The sequence below is a fragment of the Sapajus apella genome, unplaced genomic scaffold (genome assembly GCF_009761245.1).
Source record: "Sapajus apella isolate SASKATOON/1434 unplaced genomic scaffold, GSC_monkey_1.0 scaffold125, whole genome shotgun sequence".
In the NCBI taxonomy this organism is placed as follows: domain Eukaryota; kingdom Metazoa; phylum Chordata; class Mammalia; order Primates; family Cebidae; genus Sapajus; species Sapajus apella.
In genome coordinates this window covers 925,045-945,742 of record NW_022437065.1, presented here as the reverse complement: position 1 = coordinate 945,742, position 20,698 = coordinate 925,045, and the positions used below count along the sequence as shown (strand labels likewise).

Here is a 20,698-nt window from a genome sequence, read left to right as displayed (position 1 = left end):
CCCACTAGGTAATAATACCACCTTGTTCTCTCCTGTTTATCTTTGTTAGGTAAAAATGAAAGAGTTATTTCGATTTATTAATACAGGAGGCAACTGAGCTTGGATCTATCTTTCAAGATATCCTTGCACAATGAAAACAGCAAATGTTAATTTGCTCTATAAACATTATATTGAGATGTTTCTTCATGCCTTTTACTTTTGTTTATTTTTATTTTTAATGGACACATTGTAAATGTACATATTTATGAAACCCCATTGCTACAAAAAAAAAATTAGCTGGCCATGGTGGCACATGCCTGTAGTCCTAGCTACTCACGAATCTGAGGCAGGAGAATCACTTGAACACAAATGTCCAAGGCTGCAATAAAAACAAATTCAAATTCAGAGTAAGATCCTATAAAATAAAAAAGAAAGAAAAAAAAAGGCAGTTTTTGTATTCTTTCTTTGAGAAGGAGTCTAGCTCTGTTATCCAGGCTGGAGTGCAGTGGCACCATCTTGGCTCACTGCAACCTCCGCCTTCCACGTTCAAGCGATTCTCCTGCCTCAGCCTCCTGAGTAGCTGGGACTACAGGTGTGCGCCACCACTCGTAACTAATTTTTGTCTTTTTAGTAGAGATGGGGTTTCACCATATTGGTCAGGCTGGTCTCAAACTCCTGACCTGAAGTGATCTACCTGCCTTAGCCTCCCAAAGTGCTGGGATTACAGGCATGAGCCACTGCACCTGGTCTCAAGTCAGTATTTAGTGTGATCATCACCTCATCCATTTCTGATTCATTTCTTTGTGGTGAGGACATTCAAAGGCCAAAGAGCAACTCAACAGTAAGTGTAGTGTTTCTTGTAATTCAGACAGAATCAGTGGATAGGAGAGAGCTAGAATTTCCTCAGCACAGTAATAGAATGTATACTGGTCATGGTTAAGACACGTTGCTTCAGAGGTGACATAGGAAAAGAAGGCTGCTGGCCAGGTTAACCTGGACCTGGAATTTGGGGTGCACATTAATTCTTGTTTATGAACCTAAAAAAGTAGTTCTCTACTGGGGGCATTTTTCCCCTGGGGGACATTTGTCAATGTCTGTAGACATTTTTTGGTTGTCACAACTGGGGAATGGGGAATTGCTACTGATATCTGTTGCATAGAGGCCATCAATGCCTCTCTCAATGTGCAAAGCAGCCCTCCTCCCCAAGAAAGAATGATCTAGTCCCAAATATCAATACTGCCCAAGATGAGAAACTCTGGTTTAGAATTTTTATCCTATACTAAAACTTATACCACGGAGCTTAGGGGGCTGGGGAGAAACAAAAATATGCATCTGGTCAAACTCCAGGTTACATCCCTAAAGATTCTGATTTCATTAGTGTGAGGCAGAGCCTGGATGTGGTATTTTCATGAAGCTCCCCAGGTGACCCACGTATACAAAGTTGAGAATAACTCCTTGGAGAGTCTGGTCTGATGGCGGCCACAGAAGAGCCTGATCTCCCCATTTTCCTGTGACTGGGGAGTTATTTAAGGGTTGTTGGTCCCCTGAAGAGGTAGCAGCAATGGAGAAACCCACAGGAGATGGAGAAAAGTCCCCCCAATTGCTAGGGAGGGTAAGATGGAAGTTCAAGTTTGGGGCTTTTGTGAGAATTGGGAAACAGCACTCCTTCTGGATAAGCAAATTCAAAACTTCTTGGTGAGTGCTCCCAGGGCTCGTAGCCTAGCTATCAGACAAGACTATTGTGGCAGAGAGAAAGGTGTCCTTCCACAGTGGATGTGGCCCCTGCCAAGATACAAAGCTCCCTGAACCCAGAGGTGTCTGGATTTTCCCTCCCACTTGCCCCTTCCTCCGGATTCCTTTGTACGGTGCCCAATCTGCACAACCTAATGCAGCAACACCACTAAAATTTGCCTTAGCTAAGATCTTCCTCAGACAGCAAAGGGGCAACCTACTGCCTCACTGATTGAACAAGGACAAAAACAGCCAAAACAACAAACAAACAAACAAAACCATGACAGGCTTTCTCAAATGCCTCAAAGAAACCAGACCTGTCCTGAGGGCAGCCTAGAAACCCTATCCTGATGCTAGGATCCAGCAATGCCAAGCCACAGGGTGGAGGCTCCAGTCTGGTCATGGTGTCTTTGGGGTGGTTGAGAACAACCTAGGAAATGAGGAGATCTAGCTGCAGGAACCTACAGCTGGATCCCCAAGGCTGTGGGTGAGACAGAACTTTCTGTGCCTTGTGCTCTCCCATCAGCTGATCCTGGAAGGAGAACCTCAAGGCCCATCCTAAACCGCAGCACAGCAGGCACACATCAGTTCAGTCCTTGATTTATTCCCTTGCAAAAGAGAAACAAACTAACAACAACAACAACAACAACAACAAAACTGTAGTATGGACTTTGACGTCGGCAGAACTACACACCTAAGTTCCAGTCCCTGCTATGCCAGTAATGAGGGTGAACCTGGGCAAGTTTCTAAGCGTTGGTTTCTTCTTGGAGAAAGTGTACACGGTAATAGCGAACTTCAAACCAGAGAATGTGGCCGTAGTAACCGGCTGCAGTGGGCCACTCTGAATTCCCTCGGTTGCCCCTTCTGTTTCCGCGTGACTCACGCAGCTTTCTGCACAGATGGTACACTTCTAGACGTTTGGGATGTTCGAGGCGGTTGAGCCACCCGTCTGTGTGTATTCTGGGTGAGGGGGCGCTCAAATTGGAGCAAAGAAAGATACTCCTGGATATTTCGCTCTGCTGGGGCATGTCTCCAGCGCTCTCTGGCCAGAAAAAGCGCTGGCACAAAAGGAGGAGATGGGTGGGTCAGAGCCCCGAACCGCGCAGTTTTCCAGGGGGGCGGAGAAAGGAGGGCAGGCCCCAGGCGGGAAGGAGGGAGGGAAAGAGGCGAAAGGAGGAGTTTTCTAGCCCGGCCTTCGCCCGCCCGCTAACACGCAGTCCCTGGTCTCTTTGGTCTCCTCCCGCCCCTTGGAAGCGCACTGCGCTGCCGTGGCGAGCTGCTCACCCACTCGCTATGGGGAGCCCCGCACACCAGCCCGCGCTGCTGCTGCTGCCACCTCTGCTGCTGCTGCTGCTGCGCGTTCCGCCCAGCCGCAGCTTCCCAGGTAGGATTGGAGGCGTGGCTGCCTCCTCAACTGGGCACCAAAGAACCGCGGAGTCGCCACTGGGACCCTTCGTTCGGGATAGAGGGAGGTGCCGGGGGCGCCCTTTGTTTGCGCAGAACTCGTCTTTCGCAGCCTGAGGGTGGGGGTGATGCGGCGCGGGGATGGCGTCTGGGCACGCGCCGGGGAGAACCGACTGTCCCATCTCCAGGCGCTGGGCGCCCTCGCGGCGACTGGAGCCCGAGCACCTTCTGCGTCCGGGCTTGCAGAGTTCCAATCAAACTCTTTTCGGTGTAGGAGGCTACAGAGAGAAAGTTTGGCCGCAGACTAGTTTGCTACTTTCTCACACCCAGAACTTTGCCTCTCATTTGGTTGCTCACGACCAGGGACTGGGAGGCTGGCAGCTTGTCGTGGAAGGAGCCTCTATACCCTCCCACTAGACGTCCCAGGCTACCCCCCGAGGCCGCAGGGCACGAGCCACGCTAAAGCGACTTTTGTGGAAGGCACGGGCTGGGCCTTTCCTGAATCTCCTACTCACCCCCCTGCTGGGGATTCCGAGAAAGTCTGCGCCTCTGAGGAAGAGTTGCCAGCTGAGAGTGGTGACATGTGGCATGCACTTGATTAGCCCCAGGGAAAGAGGGATACTCGCGCAAGGCTCTGCTGGGCAGAAGGTGCAGCTTATTGCTGGAGGGCGTGGTCTCTGGCATCTAAGGGGGCCCTGGTGTTTCTTGGGGGCTCTCATGGTGTGAGCAAAATTATCTTTGGAGATGCACTTTAAAATGCTCCAGCTGGCCGGGCGCGGTGGCTTACGCCTATAATCCCAGCATTTTGGGACGCCGAGGCGGCTGGATCACGAGGTCAAGAGATCGAGACCATCCTGGTCAACATGGTGAAACCCCGTCTCTACTAAAAATACAAAAATTAGCTGGGCATGGTGGCGCACGCCTGTAGTCCCAGCTACTCAGGAGGCTGAGGCAGAAGAACTGCTTGAACCTAGGAGGCGGAGGTTGCGGTGAGCCTAGATCGCGCTATTGCACTCCAGCCGCGGTAAGAAGAGGGAAACTCCGTCTCAAAAAAAAAAAAAAAGCTCCAGCTAACTTCCTCACCTTGGAGTCTTAGGTTAGCGAAGAGCTTCAGGGGAGTAGGGCAATGTGCCATGCACTCTTCTTGCCTCGGAATGGAGAGGAAATCCATGGATGCGTTTTAATTTAGTGTTAATGGGAAAGTGGGTGACGTGTGCTATAGGGCTTGGGAATATTTGGCTTTGCGTTCAACACTGTGGGCAGTTTAAATCTGGGGTATGAGAAATGAACCTACTGAGTTCTGGTAGAAGGATAGGGGATGCCCATCTTTCTACCAGTGTGCTTGGGAAATGTAGGGATGGCTGCGGGAAATTATCTGCACACACCTAAATGAATGAATGAATAAAATAAATTTGTAAATTAATAAACAGGAACATTTGTGTTTTGAGCTGACTTTTAAGTTTGCGGGTGCTTTGTAGGAGCTGATTCAGGGTAAAGTGGAAAGGAAACTTCATCCTTACTGCCAGGCAACAGTCATTCCCATGTGTTAATACCTCCTCCCCCACACCCTTTAGCAGGAATCAGGTAAAAATGAATCTAGAGGGAAAGAGGAAGTCATTAAGTGCCCCAGAAGCAGCTTTCTGGGAGCAGGGAAAAAAGGTGAGAAGCTAGAGATAGCTTTTCTGCACTGAATTGGGAGGTGCCTTTGAGCTTCCTGGGAACCTCAACTTCTAGTTGAGCTTTCTCAAGCAGGGGGACCCTCCTACTTCCCTGCCCTCCCCTCATCTTCCACTTTTATATAGTTTGCTACCAGGGCCCAGCCACAGAATCACGAGTTTGCCAGTTTGGGTATTCACTACTATTCGTCTTTTGGGACCTGTCCCGGTTTTCCTGGTTCCCTCTGCCAGCCTGCAGGCTGCTCTCAACTTGGAGCCACCATGTTCCTGATTGTCACCACCTCCACTGACTCCTAACCTGCCCTCTGTCTCTGCTCAGACCACAAATGAGCTGAAGCTGATTGGAACTGCTTGATAAACCCTCCTCTTGAGCCTATTTTGGCACAGCTTAATGGGGTCTCTTGGGAAGTGTGCTCCCCTGAGGTTGTGAAATCCAGAGGTGGGGATTTCAGTCCAAGCCAGAGGCTTTGGAGGCTGGGGAAGGGAAACTCTCTAGGTTCTGGGGTCCAAAAGCAAATCACATCGGCTGAGTTCGCCCTAAGTGCTGGGTGATAAATTTTAAAGATAATTTCCGAGACACTCTCTTAGCAAGTGGACATCACATCTCCAGTAAGATAGAAGGTAAAGGCCTTGAATCTGGAACATCTGAAAGAAGATGGAGATCTAGGGCCCCATCAGCAAGTCGATTATGTAACCATCCGCACGTGAATAGCAAATCTGTCAGAGAGAGTAAATCAGTCTCATTCCCACTCCTAGAACATCTCTGGAGTTCTTCCATCTTAGAATTTAATGCAGCTTTTCTGGCTTTGTGATCTAGTTTTTGCAGCCTAGTAAAGATACAGTGTCTATAAAAACTCACATGAAGCGTATGGAAAATTTGTAGAAAAGTTGTTTGTGTTTGACTGTGTTTGTATGCTTATAACAGATGAGAATTTTGATTCTGTTCTTTTCTGTTCTTAAAATAATTCTTAAAGCTGCATTTACATGTGAGATTTTGGAGGTTCAGTCTGCCTCCTTCTGCAAACAAGGCTGAAGATGGAGAGTGAGCACCATGGCCTCTAGGAAAGGCTTCGTGAATCTTCTTACATCTGGAGAAAACCGGTAAAGTAGTGTGGTTTTACTAGTCAGGAAAACCAAGTGAGATTTGCTAAAAGCCAAACCAGACTACATCAGCTGAAGCAGTCTTCTGAAATACCACATTTGGAGATAAGTACTAGTAATCGAGCACCTGGCTCAGGTTATATAATTAAGGTCTCATCAGGAGCAGGCTAGGAATTTCTATTTAGATTTAAAACATGTAATCAGTTGACAAAAGTACTCTGCAATGAAAAGGAAATATGCTGGGGAGAAGAGGTCATTTTCCTCTGGCATTTTCTTCATTGATAACACTTTCAGCGCAGTACAATGCTGTTTGTTAGTTATTAAACTCATTTCACACATTTGGGAGCTGAATGAGACACCAGAAACCATTGTTAAAGAAGCCTCTTCAGATCTTCCCACCTCATCAGTCTTTGTACCATAACCAAAGTTCTGCTTTTCTCTTTTAGATTATTACTATAACATTCTCACTTTTGGTCTCTCTAATTCTAGCTCATTTTACTTTCTCAGTGTAGATAATGGTATTTTAAGTCCATTGACTTTAGTATTGTTTTTTATCACATCACTCCCCTACTCAAAACCTTAGAGTAGCAGCTCCCTGTTATCTCTCAAGTAGAAAGTTCTCAGTTGTTTTTAGGGGGGCTACACAGTTTGCTTCTAGCCTAATTTTCCAGTCTTTTTGCCATGGTTTCCTAAAATCCTGTCCTTAAAGAACTTGAGTCACATTTTCCTTCTTGGCAGATGCTACTTTCTACATCTGGAATCCTTCCCCCTGGCTATTTATCTAAATTCTGCCCATCATCCAGCAACACCCCCACTTTGATGAGACCTTTCCTTGATCGCTCCAATCGGAAACCATCTGACTTCCTTTTAACACTCATGGGCTGACCCACTCATGTCTCTTATATATTTATCACATATATTACATACATGATAATGCTGTACATTATCATAATTTATGTGCACTTCTTCTCCTTGTAGATTCTGAGCCCTTGAAAGGAGGGGCTGTGCTATGTCTCACCCTTATTTGTATTTCCCACAGTGCCTAGGAGAGCACTTTGTGCCAAATGGATATTTGTGCTTAATAAATTAACAGTGACTGTAACTCCAGTGATGGGCCATTGGATACAAAAGGAGCTGTGGGAAACATGTGCACAGGTACACAGGGCTTTGTGCCACCATGAATCTACGTACATAGAAATGATGGCTTACTGGCTACAGAGGTTCCTTTTAAATCTACGAACACTCTCTGTTTAAGCAATAACCTTCTCTGTTGGGGGCTGTAAGATGAGAGACTAACTGCAGCCACAAGCTGGAGTTTGCATTTATTATTTTTGTTGGCCACCTTGTTCTGTGCCTTTCCAAAGTGGTTGAATGGTTTCCTTAGTAAACGCAAATATGTGTGCTACATCAATTCCCCTTTCAGAGAACACAACTGAAATTGGTAATTGAAAGTGAAGAGAGAATTTGAACAGAAGAAGGTTTAGTTTTGCCAGGCTATAGCATAGTATGAAATTTGTTACAGGCAAGTTATGATTGATGGCCAGGTTAAAGATTCGCTTCCAAAATAGCAGTGTGAATAATAACCTCCCCCAAGTTCCAATTCATAGGGAGTTTCTCAAACCAGCCCCTCAGTTCTTGCCTGTTTGATGTCTTAACTGTTAACTTTTATGGGCCATTTGTGTTTGGAGGGTGGTCTTTTAAGCCTGAATCTTTGTCTGAGAAATTTGGGTTTAGTTCTGAAATAGAATCAGTTTCTACCTTTTTAAATAAAACCTGGGGTCTGCCCAGAGACTTATTTTTAAAGTTAACACTGAATGATGAAGTATTTATGTGCTTGGGAGATCACAATGAAGAAGGTATGTAATTCCTTCTCTCTTGTAGCTTTCTGTCTTATGGGGAAATAAAGACATAGTTATTTCAGGTGTTATAATACAAGTGGATTGATAGACCCAGGGAACACAGAGAGGAGCTATGTGGGAACACTGGGGTCGGTTAGTGAAGAATGATGCTGAGACTTGTTGATGTGGAGATGGTGGCACCAAAAGCCCAAGAAAGGTGAAAGTAGAGGATGTGTGGACTTCTCTGAGAATGTTTTGAAATTGCAGACAAAAATCTGTGTTAGTGTCCTTTTTCTGGGGAGACAGCTCTATCCCGATTCAAAACCACTAGTTACTAGAGCATTTTCATGAAATCTGTGAGAAAATGTACACTTAATGGGCAGAAAAATCAATGTACAGAGTAAGATGAAATTACCAGAGTAGGTAAGCTTTGACTGAACCAGTGAGCAGGTGGCCTTTCCAGTTATAGCCAGGTGTATAGTTTCCAGTTCTTCTCACTTAAAAAGGAGCACCAAGCTAAACAGATGTAATCGTAAACTGTAAGTGCCTTCAGGCCTGGGCTGGTAACTTGCTGTACCCCCCTGCCCCACTTAGTACAGTGTGACTTGGGGGATGATCTTTAGTCAGTATTTGTGGATTAATTGATTGAAGTAATTGTGACAGGGAATCAAAGCATTCTATTTCAATCTGTCCTTTAGGATTTAACCAGAATTTCCAAGATGACATTTCCCTGAGAAAACGGATTGCAAGATAGCTAAATGTCAAAGGAAATTTGTCCATTTGGACAGGCAACGAACCAGGGTATAGTTAATTGCAAAGGCTCTTGGATGTGAAATCACCCTAAGACACTATTCTAAGAGACTTAGAAACTCAAGGGAGTTCTGGGGGCAGGATTTGCAGATAAAGATTTAGAAGAAAATCTTGTGCAAGAGAAAAGTCCTTGGTAGCATTGCTAAGCTCCTAAGTTTTCCAGATGATAATTGGTAGCACCTGGATCTTACAGTGTCTGGCACATTCTGACTTCAGAAACCTCTGTAGTACTAATTCCCGAGCTGAGTGATTCACTCACCCGTAATCCTTAGCTCACACTGGATGCCTCTTTATGCATTGTTCTCCCGGGAGAAGATAAATGGGTTTGGACATAATGGCTTGGATTATCCCAGAGGTTTGGGGTTGTAAATTAAGCATATTGGTTTTCAAACTTTCTTGTGAGTAATAGATCCAAACATAGAATCTGGGGACAGACTTTCTGCCTTGGCCTTGAAATATCAATGCAATATTTCTTCTGTCTCACTCTACAGTGACCTGTGGTATGATGGGCCACATGTACTAGCAGCTAATTTCCTCTGCTATCACTGGCGGTTTGCAATGTACATCCAGTTGTACTTAACGAGCATCTCCTCAATGCTGATTATACCCCATGATCTGCTAATGGATGACCCTGGCCTGCCACTTATTGTGTGGGTGACTGAGCTGAATGACCCTGCCAATCTCAGCCATCCAAGATTGTTCAAAAACGTTGGTTAAATTAGGGCCACAGGGTGAGAAGCCAAGGTTTGGCAGGACCATTGTGGAGTGGTGAGGAAGTGGTGGTGTGGCTACATCCTCCACCTTCTGAGATTCTGCCCACAGAATGGCCATTCCTTATAGGAACTCTGACAGACATGGTGCTACTGACTCAGTATTAGTCAGATCAAGGCTCCAATTCCTTTCAATCCCCAACACTGAAATTCTGTTTTCATTTAGATTTTAATTTAGCTTTCCAAGGGGGTAAGATCATTGTGTCGCACCATTACCTATTCATGGATCTGATGCACCCAACCACGTGAACAGGTTGTGAGGTCTTGTTCATTTTTGTATTCTCATGGTCTAGCAGGGAGCCTGACTTCTGGGAGGCTCTCAGTGGGTCTGTGGAGTGACATTTGCTGGGGATCATGCCTCTGGCCAGTTTTGAGGCTCTGGGTAGGTGTTTTGGGCTTTATTGAGATTTCTGCAGGAATTTCTCTGGTCCATACCCAGGCACTCTTGCATGGGCTGCCTAATTCATGGACCCATGGAACCTCAGACTGGGAGGATGCCTGAGATGGTAACTTGCCCTGCATTTTTGGGAGGAGCCTCTGAGGCTCAGCAAGATGAAGGGATTTGTCTAGGGTCACACAGAGAGTTAAAAGCAGAGTTGGGAGTAGAGCTCAGTCTAGTGGCTATAGAATTCCTTTCACTTCATAGGCATGCATTGAATTCAATTTTTGAGTGGTTCCTATGTGTCAGGCATCCTGTGGGGCACCAGAGATAGGCAGGCAAGAATGAATGGCACTGAGCATTTGATATGGTTTGCATCTGTGTCCCCACCCAAATCTCATGTTGAAATGTAGTCTTCAATGCTGGAGGTGTGGCCTGGCCACATGATGGTATTAAACCATTCATGAGAAATCTGCCCCCCATTGGATTATGGGGGAAGATTTCTCATGAATGGTTTAATACCATCCCCTTTGGTGTTATCTTTGCAATAGTAAGTTATCACAAGATCTGGTTGTTTTGAAAGTATGGAGCACCTCCTTCTTCCTCTCTTGCTCCTGCTCTGTCCATGTAAGACATGCCTGCTTCTCCTTCACCTTCTGCCTTGATTGTAAGTTTCCTGAGGCCTCCTCAGAGGTGGAAGCTGCTGTGCTTCCTGTATAACATGCAGAACCATGATCCAATTAAACCTCTTTTCTTTATAAATTACCCAGTCTCAAGTATTTCTTTATAGCAGTGCGAAAATGGACTAATACAGCATTGTTCACTGAGCCCCTGTCTGGGGTGTATCTCAGGGCTATTCTTTACATTGACACTTGGCTGTATTCTCCGCATCTCATATCTAGAGCTGTTTGGATGTTTTTCAAGAGTTCTGAGAAGTTGCTGCCCCAGTGTTGGTCCTTGTCATCTTTTGAGGTTGTCAGAGTCCTAAATGCTTCATCTCTATACCACTTGCTTTGAGACCCTCAACTGATTTGTGATTACATTCATAACCATTTTATTGAGATATAAATCATGTACCATACATCGTTCATTTAAACTGTACAATTCAATGGTCTTAGCATATTCACAGAGTTGTGTGTTCATCACCACAACCAATTTTAGAATGTTTTCATTGCCTCCAAAATAAACTCCAGACCCCTTAGCCATTTCCCAATCCCCCATCCCTAGGCAAGCACTAATCTATTTTCTGCCTCTATGGATTTGCCTACACTTGACCTTCCATAAAAATGGAATTACACAGTATTTATCCCTTTGTGTCTGGCTTCTTTCACTTAGCATAGTGCTTTTAAGGTTCAACTGTGGCAGGATACTGGCCAGAGTCAGCCAATGGTGCCTGGCCACCTCGCAGTGCTGGCTGTAAGGCCACCGCCAGTGCATAAAGCACCTTTGGGTGAATTAGAAAAAGATGCACCCATTTGGGCACATGTAGATCTGTGGGCACAGGGCTTGGTCAGGAGACAGACATTGGGCTAAGAAAAGGACAGAAGCAGGCCCAAGACTGAAGAACTTGAGTCCTTGAGCCTAAGGATTCAAAACTTGGAGAGTGGAGGGCAGGCTGGATTTGAGACCCCATTTTCTCTTTTTAAGGGTGTGATGGTGGGTGCTGTAGTGCAGGAAACATCCTGAACTATATCTATGTAGTACTGGATGTTAGTAGCTCAGCTCCAAGTGGGACAAGCTGTGGACCCCATATTCTTTTACAGCTTGTGACTCTGTTTTACAGAGTCCTTTTAAAAGAACAAAACAAAAAGTTGTGCTTGCATGCAGAAGCTCAGGCCCAAACCCAAGACATACTGAGTTGGCATTTTAATTTTAACAAGATGCCTCCAATGATTCTTCTACATGATGAAAATTGGGAAGTGCTGGTCTGATGAATGAGTTCAGCCCTTGACTGAGACAGGGTGGCTTGCCTGTTTATAACTGCTACACAGTGGCTCACTTCCCCTCCTCTCCCTTTTCCTGTTGGCTCATCCTTCACCACTGGACCCTCTGGCCTTGCTTTCCTAAGTCCCTGACATTCCTGAGATAAGCATGTACAGCCTGTAGGTTTTTCCTCCCTTCCCTAACTCAAAAACAAATGCAAACCCACTTGACTTCATCTCCTTTTAAGTCTTTCTTCCAGGAATACAGCCCTGCCTGGCTTAGCCAGGCAGCAGCAAAGCACATCTTCAGACTGATTGGTAACAGGGGCCTTGCATGGCTTTTCCCTGCAGCTAAGATGTATGAATACCTTATGAATAACTTCAGCTGTCAAGAAAACCAGGCTAGTGTGATCAGGGCTGATCCTGCCTCTCTGGCGAGACTCCTGGGGCTGAGAATTTCTGGAACTGATCAGCTCTTAAAGACACAGGGACTTCTTATCTTCATGCCAGAAATCAATGCCACTGAGATTAGTGGGGAGGCAGCACCTTGGGAGATGGGTGAGAGTGAGACCAGTGAGTTAGTCAAGAAAACACACCCAGCCCCTCGCATTAAGTGGATTAGTCAGGAAAACACACCCAGCCCTTCACATTAAGCCCCCCAAGCTCCATGAATTGGGGACATCAGGAAGACTGAACTGTTAACAGATCTTAAAGGGGGCCTCTCACCTTTTCAGGGAGTTGGGTGGGTAAGTAGTTTCCAACCCAGCAATGGTATTTTTCTTTTCTTTTCTTTTTCTTTTGAGATGGAGTCTTGCTCTGTCACCCAGGCTGGAGTGTGGTGGCATGATCTCGGCTCAATGCAACCTCTGCCTCCCAGGTTCAAGCAATTCTCCTGCCTCTGCCTCCCAAGTAGCTGGGATTACAGGTGTGTACCACCACACCCAGCTAATTTTCATGTTCTTTAGTAGAGATGGGGATTCACCGTGTTGGCCAGGCTGATCTCAAACTCCTGACCTCAAGTGATCTGCCCACCTCAACCTCCCAAAGGTGTGAGCCACTGTGCATGGCCAACAGTGGTATTTGTACAGGCTGAATTAGGATCACATGGGGAGTTTGATGAACTATGGTTTCCCTGGCCCTACCTCTGTGCATTTTGATTTGGTAGATCTAGGGTAGGGACCAGTAATCTAGGGTGAGGGTCTGCAAACTAAGTCCAGGCAGGCCAACGATGGCTTACTGCCAGTTTTCATATGATTAGTTGAGCTAATAATGGTTTTAACATTTTAAACTGATTGAAAAAATCAAAAGAATAATAAGGGTTTGTGACACATGAAAATGATATAAAATTTAAATTTCAGTGTCATTGGAACACAGTCATGTTCATTCCCTTGGGTATTTGTCTATGGCTACTTGGTGATACAATGGCAGTTGAGTAGTTGTGACAGAGTCCATATGGCCTGCAAAGCTGAAATATTTTTCTTTACTAAAAATATTTGCCAAACCCCTAATCCAAGGCCTTACTCGAAGTGTGGTTCAATAACCAGCCTCACCTGGGAGCTTTATAGAAATGTAGAATCTTGAACACCATCACAGATATGAAATAAGCACCTACCTTCTAACAAGATGCCTGGGTGTTTGGGGCTACTTCTTCCCCACCATGAGGCTCAGCTCGGGACTCATCTTGGAGGTCCAAGCCAGCGTGCTATAACTAGCCTTGTATTCAGTTAATTTATCTGAAACATAACTAGGTATCTCATTCTTAAAGTTTGAGGCTTGGTAACCTCCTGATATCTTAGATGCTCTAAAAACTAGGTCCCTGTTTTGTTCTTGCCAATTCCTGGCTAAGATCCAGTGTCCTATTTTGAGGCTGGAAGTGGATTGGCCTTTGCTACTTGCTGACAGACTTCCTTAATGCTTCCTGGATTTCTAGACACCAGTCTCCAGATGTGCTGCCCTGCCAGGATCTTGCTATGTAGTATAGCCCATAGCCCTCCACCATCTCCTACTTCCTTCATGAAGCACTGCTTCCCAGAGACATTCAGAAGTGGTGTATGGACAGCAGGATGCATTGTAATTTAGTTGCAAAAGGCTGGGTTAAATAGGTTTCTTTATTGCAGGACTGCTCAGGGTCATTGATATGCCAATGTACCTTGTTACTCTCTGAGAGAGGATGAGGAGGAGTAGTGAGGACCACAGAATCTCTAAGTGGGCTCTGCAGACCAGCAGCAACGGCAGCAGCATCTCCTGGGAAATTAGTAGATATATACATTCTCAGGCCACACCCCAGAGCTACTGAATCAGAAGCTGGGTGTGTGGGAAGTGAGCCTAGCCATCTGTGTTTTAGCAGATCCTCCAAGTGATTCTTATACACACTCAAGCGTGAGAACCACTGGTGTGGACATTTTGAAATGGTTTTCTCTAAACATCTTATTAACCTAGTGTTTCACCTTTGTTGATTTCAATGAACACTGTGTTTCTGGTTTCAGGACAAGATATTTGGGAACATGATATTGATTTCCCTGAAGCATTTACTGGTGGCAGTGACCACTGCAGGCTTGGGGAGGTGGGGGTGGGAAAAAAAACCCAACCTTTGGGTGTATCGTCTGTTGCACATCTGTCTCTTTAGCAATTGTGTCTTGGTTAGATGAAGTTTCCTTGAGTTGAAAGCCACCAACTTTTGGCTATTGCAAACATATGTTTTTTAAAATGAGTTTTTGTGTATTAAAATGTAAAGAAATCTGGGGAACAGCCCTTCGGGTGTTTCTCTCTCTTCTTCACATTGCTTCCTTTCAGAATACTCTCTTCTGTTAAATTTCCTCATCCAAATTCCAAACCCATCTTTTCAGGCCAGCCAAGTCCAAGTGGCTTTCATTTGAGTGAGTGACCCTTTTCTCCATGGGAAGTCTCAGGACACATTCAGATAGGAGGGAAGCTGTGGCTCTCAGCATGAGGAGGCTTTGCCTTCCTTCTCAAAGCTTAGCTTACTCCCTTTCATTCCAGACCTTCTTCCTTTGCCTTCCAGGGTCAGTGGTGTCACAGCCATGGGCCTGTGTGTGAACACTTTTTGGTGTTTACTCTCTGAGGATATATAACTGCTGCGTTGTCACTTACTTTGAAATTCTCAGTGATAGTGAGGCTTGAGGGTGAGTTGAGAGCAAGCACTAAGTTATTCTACTTCCTCTACGGGTTGGCCGCTGAGGAGAGAACTGAGGATTGAGAAAGCCATGCAGACCTTGATTTTCAGTGAAAATAGTTGAGAAAACTGACAACTCCCTTTTCTATACATTTTTTTTCGGGGGGGGGGTAGAAAATAGATATTATAGTTTACTTTTCTTGGCTTGGTGGTTGAATGCTACACTTATCTATAAAATGGCCCATTTGATATTGCAGATGAGCTGAAAGTGTCCTCTGATGAAGGTACTTTAACAAATCTTTTAAAAATTTTAGGCTGACCTTTTTTATTTCCAATTATTTTTTGCAAAAAAAAAATTATAGACTGAGCACGGTGGTTCATACCTATAGTCGCAGCACTTTGAGAGGCCTAGGCGAGGATCACTTGATCCCAGGAGTTTTGAGACCAGCCTGGGCAAGATAGCGAGACCCTATCTCTCTAAAAAAAGAAAAAAAAAAAAAAAGAAAGAAATTAGTCAGGTGTGGTGGCACTCACGTGTAGTCTCGGCTACTTGGGGTCTGAGGTGGGAGAATCACTTGAACCCAGGAGGTTGAGGCTGCAGTGAGCCTTGATCATGCACCCAGACTGGGTGATAGAGTGAGTCCCTGTCTTTAAAATAAAACATGTTCATTATGAAAATATTCAAACAGAGACATAAAAAGTTGAAAGCAGGCCCACCCTTCATTTTCCGCTTGATTCCATTCTCTTTTTCTGAAGTTGCTACTCAATAGTTGAATATAAACTTCGGGACACTTTTCCATGCTTGTGATTCTTAAATAAACAAGGTGAAAAAGAATGCATTGCTACGTGTAACAACAGATATGAATGTCGTAGACATAATGTTCAGTGAAATAAACCAAACACAAAAGAGTACACATGACAATTCCGTTTATACAAAGTTCAACAATAACGTGCAATACTAATCCATAGTGTTACAAGTGAGAATAACAGTTGTCTTTATGGGATAGCCACTGGGAGGGGCCACAAAGGGGTCTTCAAGGGTGCCAGAAGCGTTCTGTATCTTGATTTGGGTTGGGAGGTCTCATGGATATGCACATACATAGAATGTATTGAACCGTATACACTCAAGATTTGTGCACTCAATTATAAAGCAACAAAATACCCACAAATGTATGTGTGGACAGGGCACGAATGGATTTAAGATGATTTTGTTAAATTTCCATGCCATCACCTAGGGGGACTTTAGAAATATGTGGTAGTGCTTTGGGTTGTCATAATGATGGAGAAGGCCAGGCCTGCACAGTAAAGAACTGGCCCCCCTCAGAATGTCCATAGCACCCACATTGAAAAACACTGTTTTAAAAGTTTGCAGACTGTTCTCTTGGGCAGGTGTTCAGAACATGGGGGAGTCCTTTGAAACAGTCTTGCCTAGATCTTTACTCTGTTTTTGTTTAAATGGAGATGAAGTCTCAAGAGCTGATGTGGATGGATGGGTTCTTGATTTGTTTTTGCTTTCTAAGCCAAATTGTAAAGGAGTGGAATCATCTCATTTGCCAGGGAACAGAGGCAATTTGATAACCCTCAAATGTGAACTTGATGCAAGAGAGGGCTCTTTTCCAGCTCAGTGTCTCCCTCCCATGCTCATAGCTCTCTGAGGCCATCTGGCCTCAGCCAGTGTCTTGGTCTGGAGTCTACTGCTGAAAGTCTTACTGCATCCTCCTTTCCTTTCTTGGATTTTCTCTGTGTCCCATTTGATCTCTACAGAGGAGAGTTAAGCCTTTGAAGGACCACATGCCACATCACAAATTACTTTTGTTGTACTGCTGGTTTTACTTTAAAGGCTAGCCCCCTTTTTGTCTGCCTTTGTTGACTGAGGACAGTCAGGCTCCAGAGCTTTGGGAATATCCTTGGTGAGAACAGGAGTTGGCATTTATTGAGGTCCCCTGCTTTGGGCTGAACTCCTCAGATTTAGGTGCCTATCTTTTTTCTGTTCCTCCTCTCTCCCAGCTCTGGGCAATGGGCAGTGACACACTTTGGCCCTTTGCAGTATTAAACAATAGAAGGAGACTAAGTTGGATAAATATTATTTTTCCCTTGGACCAAAATAATGCCTTCATTTATAAAACTTTTCTTTTATTTTTGTTGGCTTTGTAAAGTAGGGCCACAATTGATATTTCACAAGCCACATGCTGTTTTAATTGTCTTGGCTAATTAAAGGCAGAGTACCTGGGGATTATGGAGGCCATGGACTCTGCCTAGAGTCCTCCTTTTGGGGTCTGCACAGAAGAGTTTGAATAAGCGGATGGAATATTGTATAATATTGTCTCTGATAAAACAGCTGCGGAAGCAAGGCTGTCTCTGAGAGCTCATGTCTGGCAGGGATCATTCTCTCACCAGCCAGCCATTCTACTGCCATTTATTTCTGGATGAAATAAAGTTAAAATGAACATTTAAGAGTGGCCTCAATGGGGAAAGAAGTTACATAGGGTGGTGTTTGGATGCAAGAGAGGGAGGAAGAGTCCCCAGTAGGATGGAGCCCCAATTTCCCACAACAGTGACTCATAGCAGTTGCCCAGTGAGCAGTACTGTTATTGTCTTTCTTCCCTTCTCTGTCTCTCTGCTCTAGTCCATCACTATGCTTCCTAGGATGACTTCCCAAATGGACTACTTCTACTTTGTCTTAGAGTATGCTTTTGGGGGAACTCAGACAATGGCTAAGCTGGAACTTAACCCAGGGTTTTGGTTTCTGATCCAGAGTTCTGTGTACTGCTGAATTGATTACTGCTGAATAGAGCTATCTAGGTCACTGAGTAAACTGTAAGGAAGATTTCTATGATGGACACTTGGAGGTTGTTTCACTTATTTTTTGCTGCATAAGAAACCACCCCAAAACATAATGATTTAAATCAGTGACAACTGTGTATTTACTCATGATCCTGCAGTTTCAGCAGGACTCAGGGGGATGGCTCATCTCTGGTTCACGTGTCTGGGGTGACTCATTTGGGGCTAGAGGATTCAAGATGGTTCCACTCATGTGTCTGACACTTCATCTGGGATGACTGAAATGGCTGGGATAGTTGGTCCCTCTCTCTGCCTCTGCAGTCTGTATGGTTTAGCTCTTTTCTGTCTCCCCATGTTGCCTTACCCTCCAGCAGGAAGCTGGCATTACATGCATCTGGCCTCCTAGTGGACAAAAGCCAAAGCTACCGGGAACTTAAGGCATAGCTCCAGAACTGTCACAGCATCATTTCTGTTACATTCTATTAGTCAAAGAAAATCACAGGCAGGCTCATATTTGGGATGGTGGTGGTTGTGGATGGAGTCTATTTCTTATATGCAAGTGCAGGCTTGGAGGAATTGCTGGTGGCCGCTTTGCAGGCAACTCACTACAGGGCTGGTTTGGGAGGGGATATTTGAGATGGGAGTTTAATTTTCCAGGATGTTTGGTAGATGCATTCTGATTAAATGGTGGACCCCAGGTTGCTAGCCAGGTATATTAGGTGGTTTAGCTACACGATGTGGCATATGCAGATTCATTGAAAGTTCATAGAAATGAGTAAGTTGGCAGCCTTGGGAATATCCAAGGCTCATTTTCCAATGCTTATTGGTACTAGCGCTACCTCCCTCCCCTACTATCTCAGACTTCTCTCTCTCCCTTCTAGCAAAGGCAAAAACTTTATTAAACAAAAATTAACTCAAAATAGATCATAGACCTAAATATAAAGCCTATAAGTATGAAACTTCTTGATGACAACATGGGAGAAAATCTTTGTGAACTTGAGTTAGGCAAAGATTTCTTGAATATGACACCAAAAGCATGGTCTATAAAAGGTATAATTGGTAAAGTTTACTTTATTCAAATTTAAAACTTCTCTTCCAAAGACCTCACTAAGAGATTAAAAAGAAATATATGATGAATCTGGAAACCATCATTCTCAGCAAACTGACACAAGAACAGAAAATCAAACACCACATGTTCTCACTCATAGGCAGGTGTTGAAGAAAGGGAACACATGGACACAGGGAGGGGAGCATCACACACTGGGGTCAGTTGGAGGGGGCTAGGGGAGAGACAACGGGGGGTAGGGAGGGTGGGGAGGGATAATGTGGGGAGAAATGCCAAATATAGTCGACTGGGGAATGGAGGCTACAAACCACCTTGCCATGTATGTACCTGTGCATCAACCCTGCATGATCTGCACATGTACCTTAGAACACAAAGTACAATAAAAAAAAAGAGAACTCTCTAAGCTCAATAACAAGAAAACAAGCCATCTAATTTTTAAAATAGACAAAATATTTGAACAGATACTTAAACCAAAGATGTTCAGTATTATTATCTACCTGCTAACTGGATTAAATTCAGGCAACTTAACCTCTGCTTTTGTCTGCCAAGTGTGAACAAAGCCACTGGCTCTTTTAGGAAGTGATTTGTAATATACAGTGCAAATGAAAGGTATGGTTATACCTCCCACAAAACAACGTGCACGCATTTCTGCTCCTTGTAGAGGGCTGACTAGCCATTTTCTCTGTCTCTCTCACTGGACTTAGTGTGACAGACACCCGCAAATTGCTAGCCATGGCTGTTAAGTAACCACTGGCCACTGGCAATCTGAGGCAGATCATTTACTGTAAGCTCAAGTGGACGTGGGTGTCTCCTACCATGCTTTTCCAAGCCAGGCTGGTTTTTAGGGCTCCCTAAAAAAACTCCCACTGCCTACTTGTTCTTCCCTCAAGTGTTCTGATGTTCTTTCATTTCAAGGAACTTGCATCATTCGAGCCTGTAACAAAGGACATTTAGTCTTCCTTGGTACTATTGATATATAAGAAATTTACTTTGACTTTGATTTTTTTCTTTGAATTCATTTGTAAGCAATGGTGAAGTTTGGAATATATTACTTTCTATTATCATAAATTATTTTTCTCAGGACCTAATGTTAAATTCAATGCTGAGTGCTTAATAAGGATACTGATTACATGAGAAGTAAGTAACAGAATAGTTTTCATCTAGTTTCTAAATTTGGGGAAAAAAAGCTTGGATGAACAGCTGCAATGTGCCAAATAATTTCCCCCATTTTTGAATCCCAAAGACCCCCCTTCATGCATTTAACATTCCTGAAATTTCTGGAATAAAAATCACAAGAAGAACACACAGAGTTTTAAAAAATGACTTTATACTTGAGATGTACTTGCCATGCAATAAACTCTACTGAATTGCTTTTGTACCCTTTTCAAAAATTAATTGGAAATTTTTGTGTAGATCTGTTTCTGGGTGCTTTATTTGGATCCATTGGTTTATGTGCTTATGTCTTCACTAATACCAATACTGTCTTGATGTCTTGATTACTGTAATTTTGTAATATGTCTTAAACTTGGATAGTGTGATTACACTAAATTTATTCTTCTTTTCCAAAATTGTTTTGGCTATAAATTTCATATAAATTTTAGAATCAGCTTGTTTATATCTGCAAAAATCTTGCTAGTATTCTGATAGCAATTATGTCACATCTGCTGATCAGTTTGGGGGAGAACTGATATCTTTACCATGTGAATCTTTTAATCCAAGAACAAGGTACATCTCTCTATTTATTTAGGTCTTAGTTGATTTCTTTCACAAACATTTTGTAGTTTTCAGTATATAGATCCCATACATGTTTTGTTAGACTTCTAAGTATTTCATTTTTTCTGGGGCTACTGGAAATTTTTTTTCTTAATTTTACCCTCTAATAGTTTATTGGAAGTATATAGAAATACAATTGATTTTTGTGGTTTGACTTTGTATCTTGTAATATTGCTAACCTCAAGTGTTATTTTGTCGATTCTTTGGGATTTTCTACATAGACAGTTGTATCATCTGTGAATAGGGACAGGTTTGTTTCTTTATCTTTTCTTTCTCTTCTCCTCTTCCCTTCTCTTCTCTTCTCTTCTCTTCTCTTCTCTTCTCTTCTCTTCTCT

At 43.9% G+C, this 20,698-nt stretch overlaps 1 protein-coding gene across 2 annotated transcripts in view; it reads left to right on the top strand.

The window, feature by feature from the left end:
- The first annotated feature begins 2,818 nt into the window (after positions 1–2,818).
- SRPX (sushi repeat containing protein X-linked) overlaps positions 2,819–20,698 on the top strand; it is a 71,102-nt gene continuing 53,222 nt past the window's right edge. Inside the window, exon 1 of one of the 2 annotated variants that reach the window (XM_032261638.1) lies at positions 2,819–3,094. In XM_032261638.1, coding sequence (XP_032117529.1) covers positions 3,004–3,094 — 91 coding nt within the window. In that variant the 5' untranslated portion in view covers positions 2,819–3,003. The remainder of the gene's footprint in view (positions 3,095–20,698) is intronic. The other variant, XM_032261639.1, reaches the window with a different exon arrangement.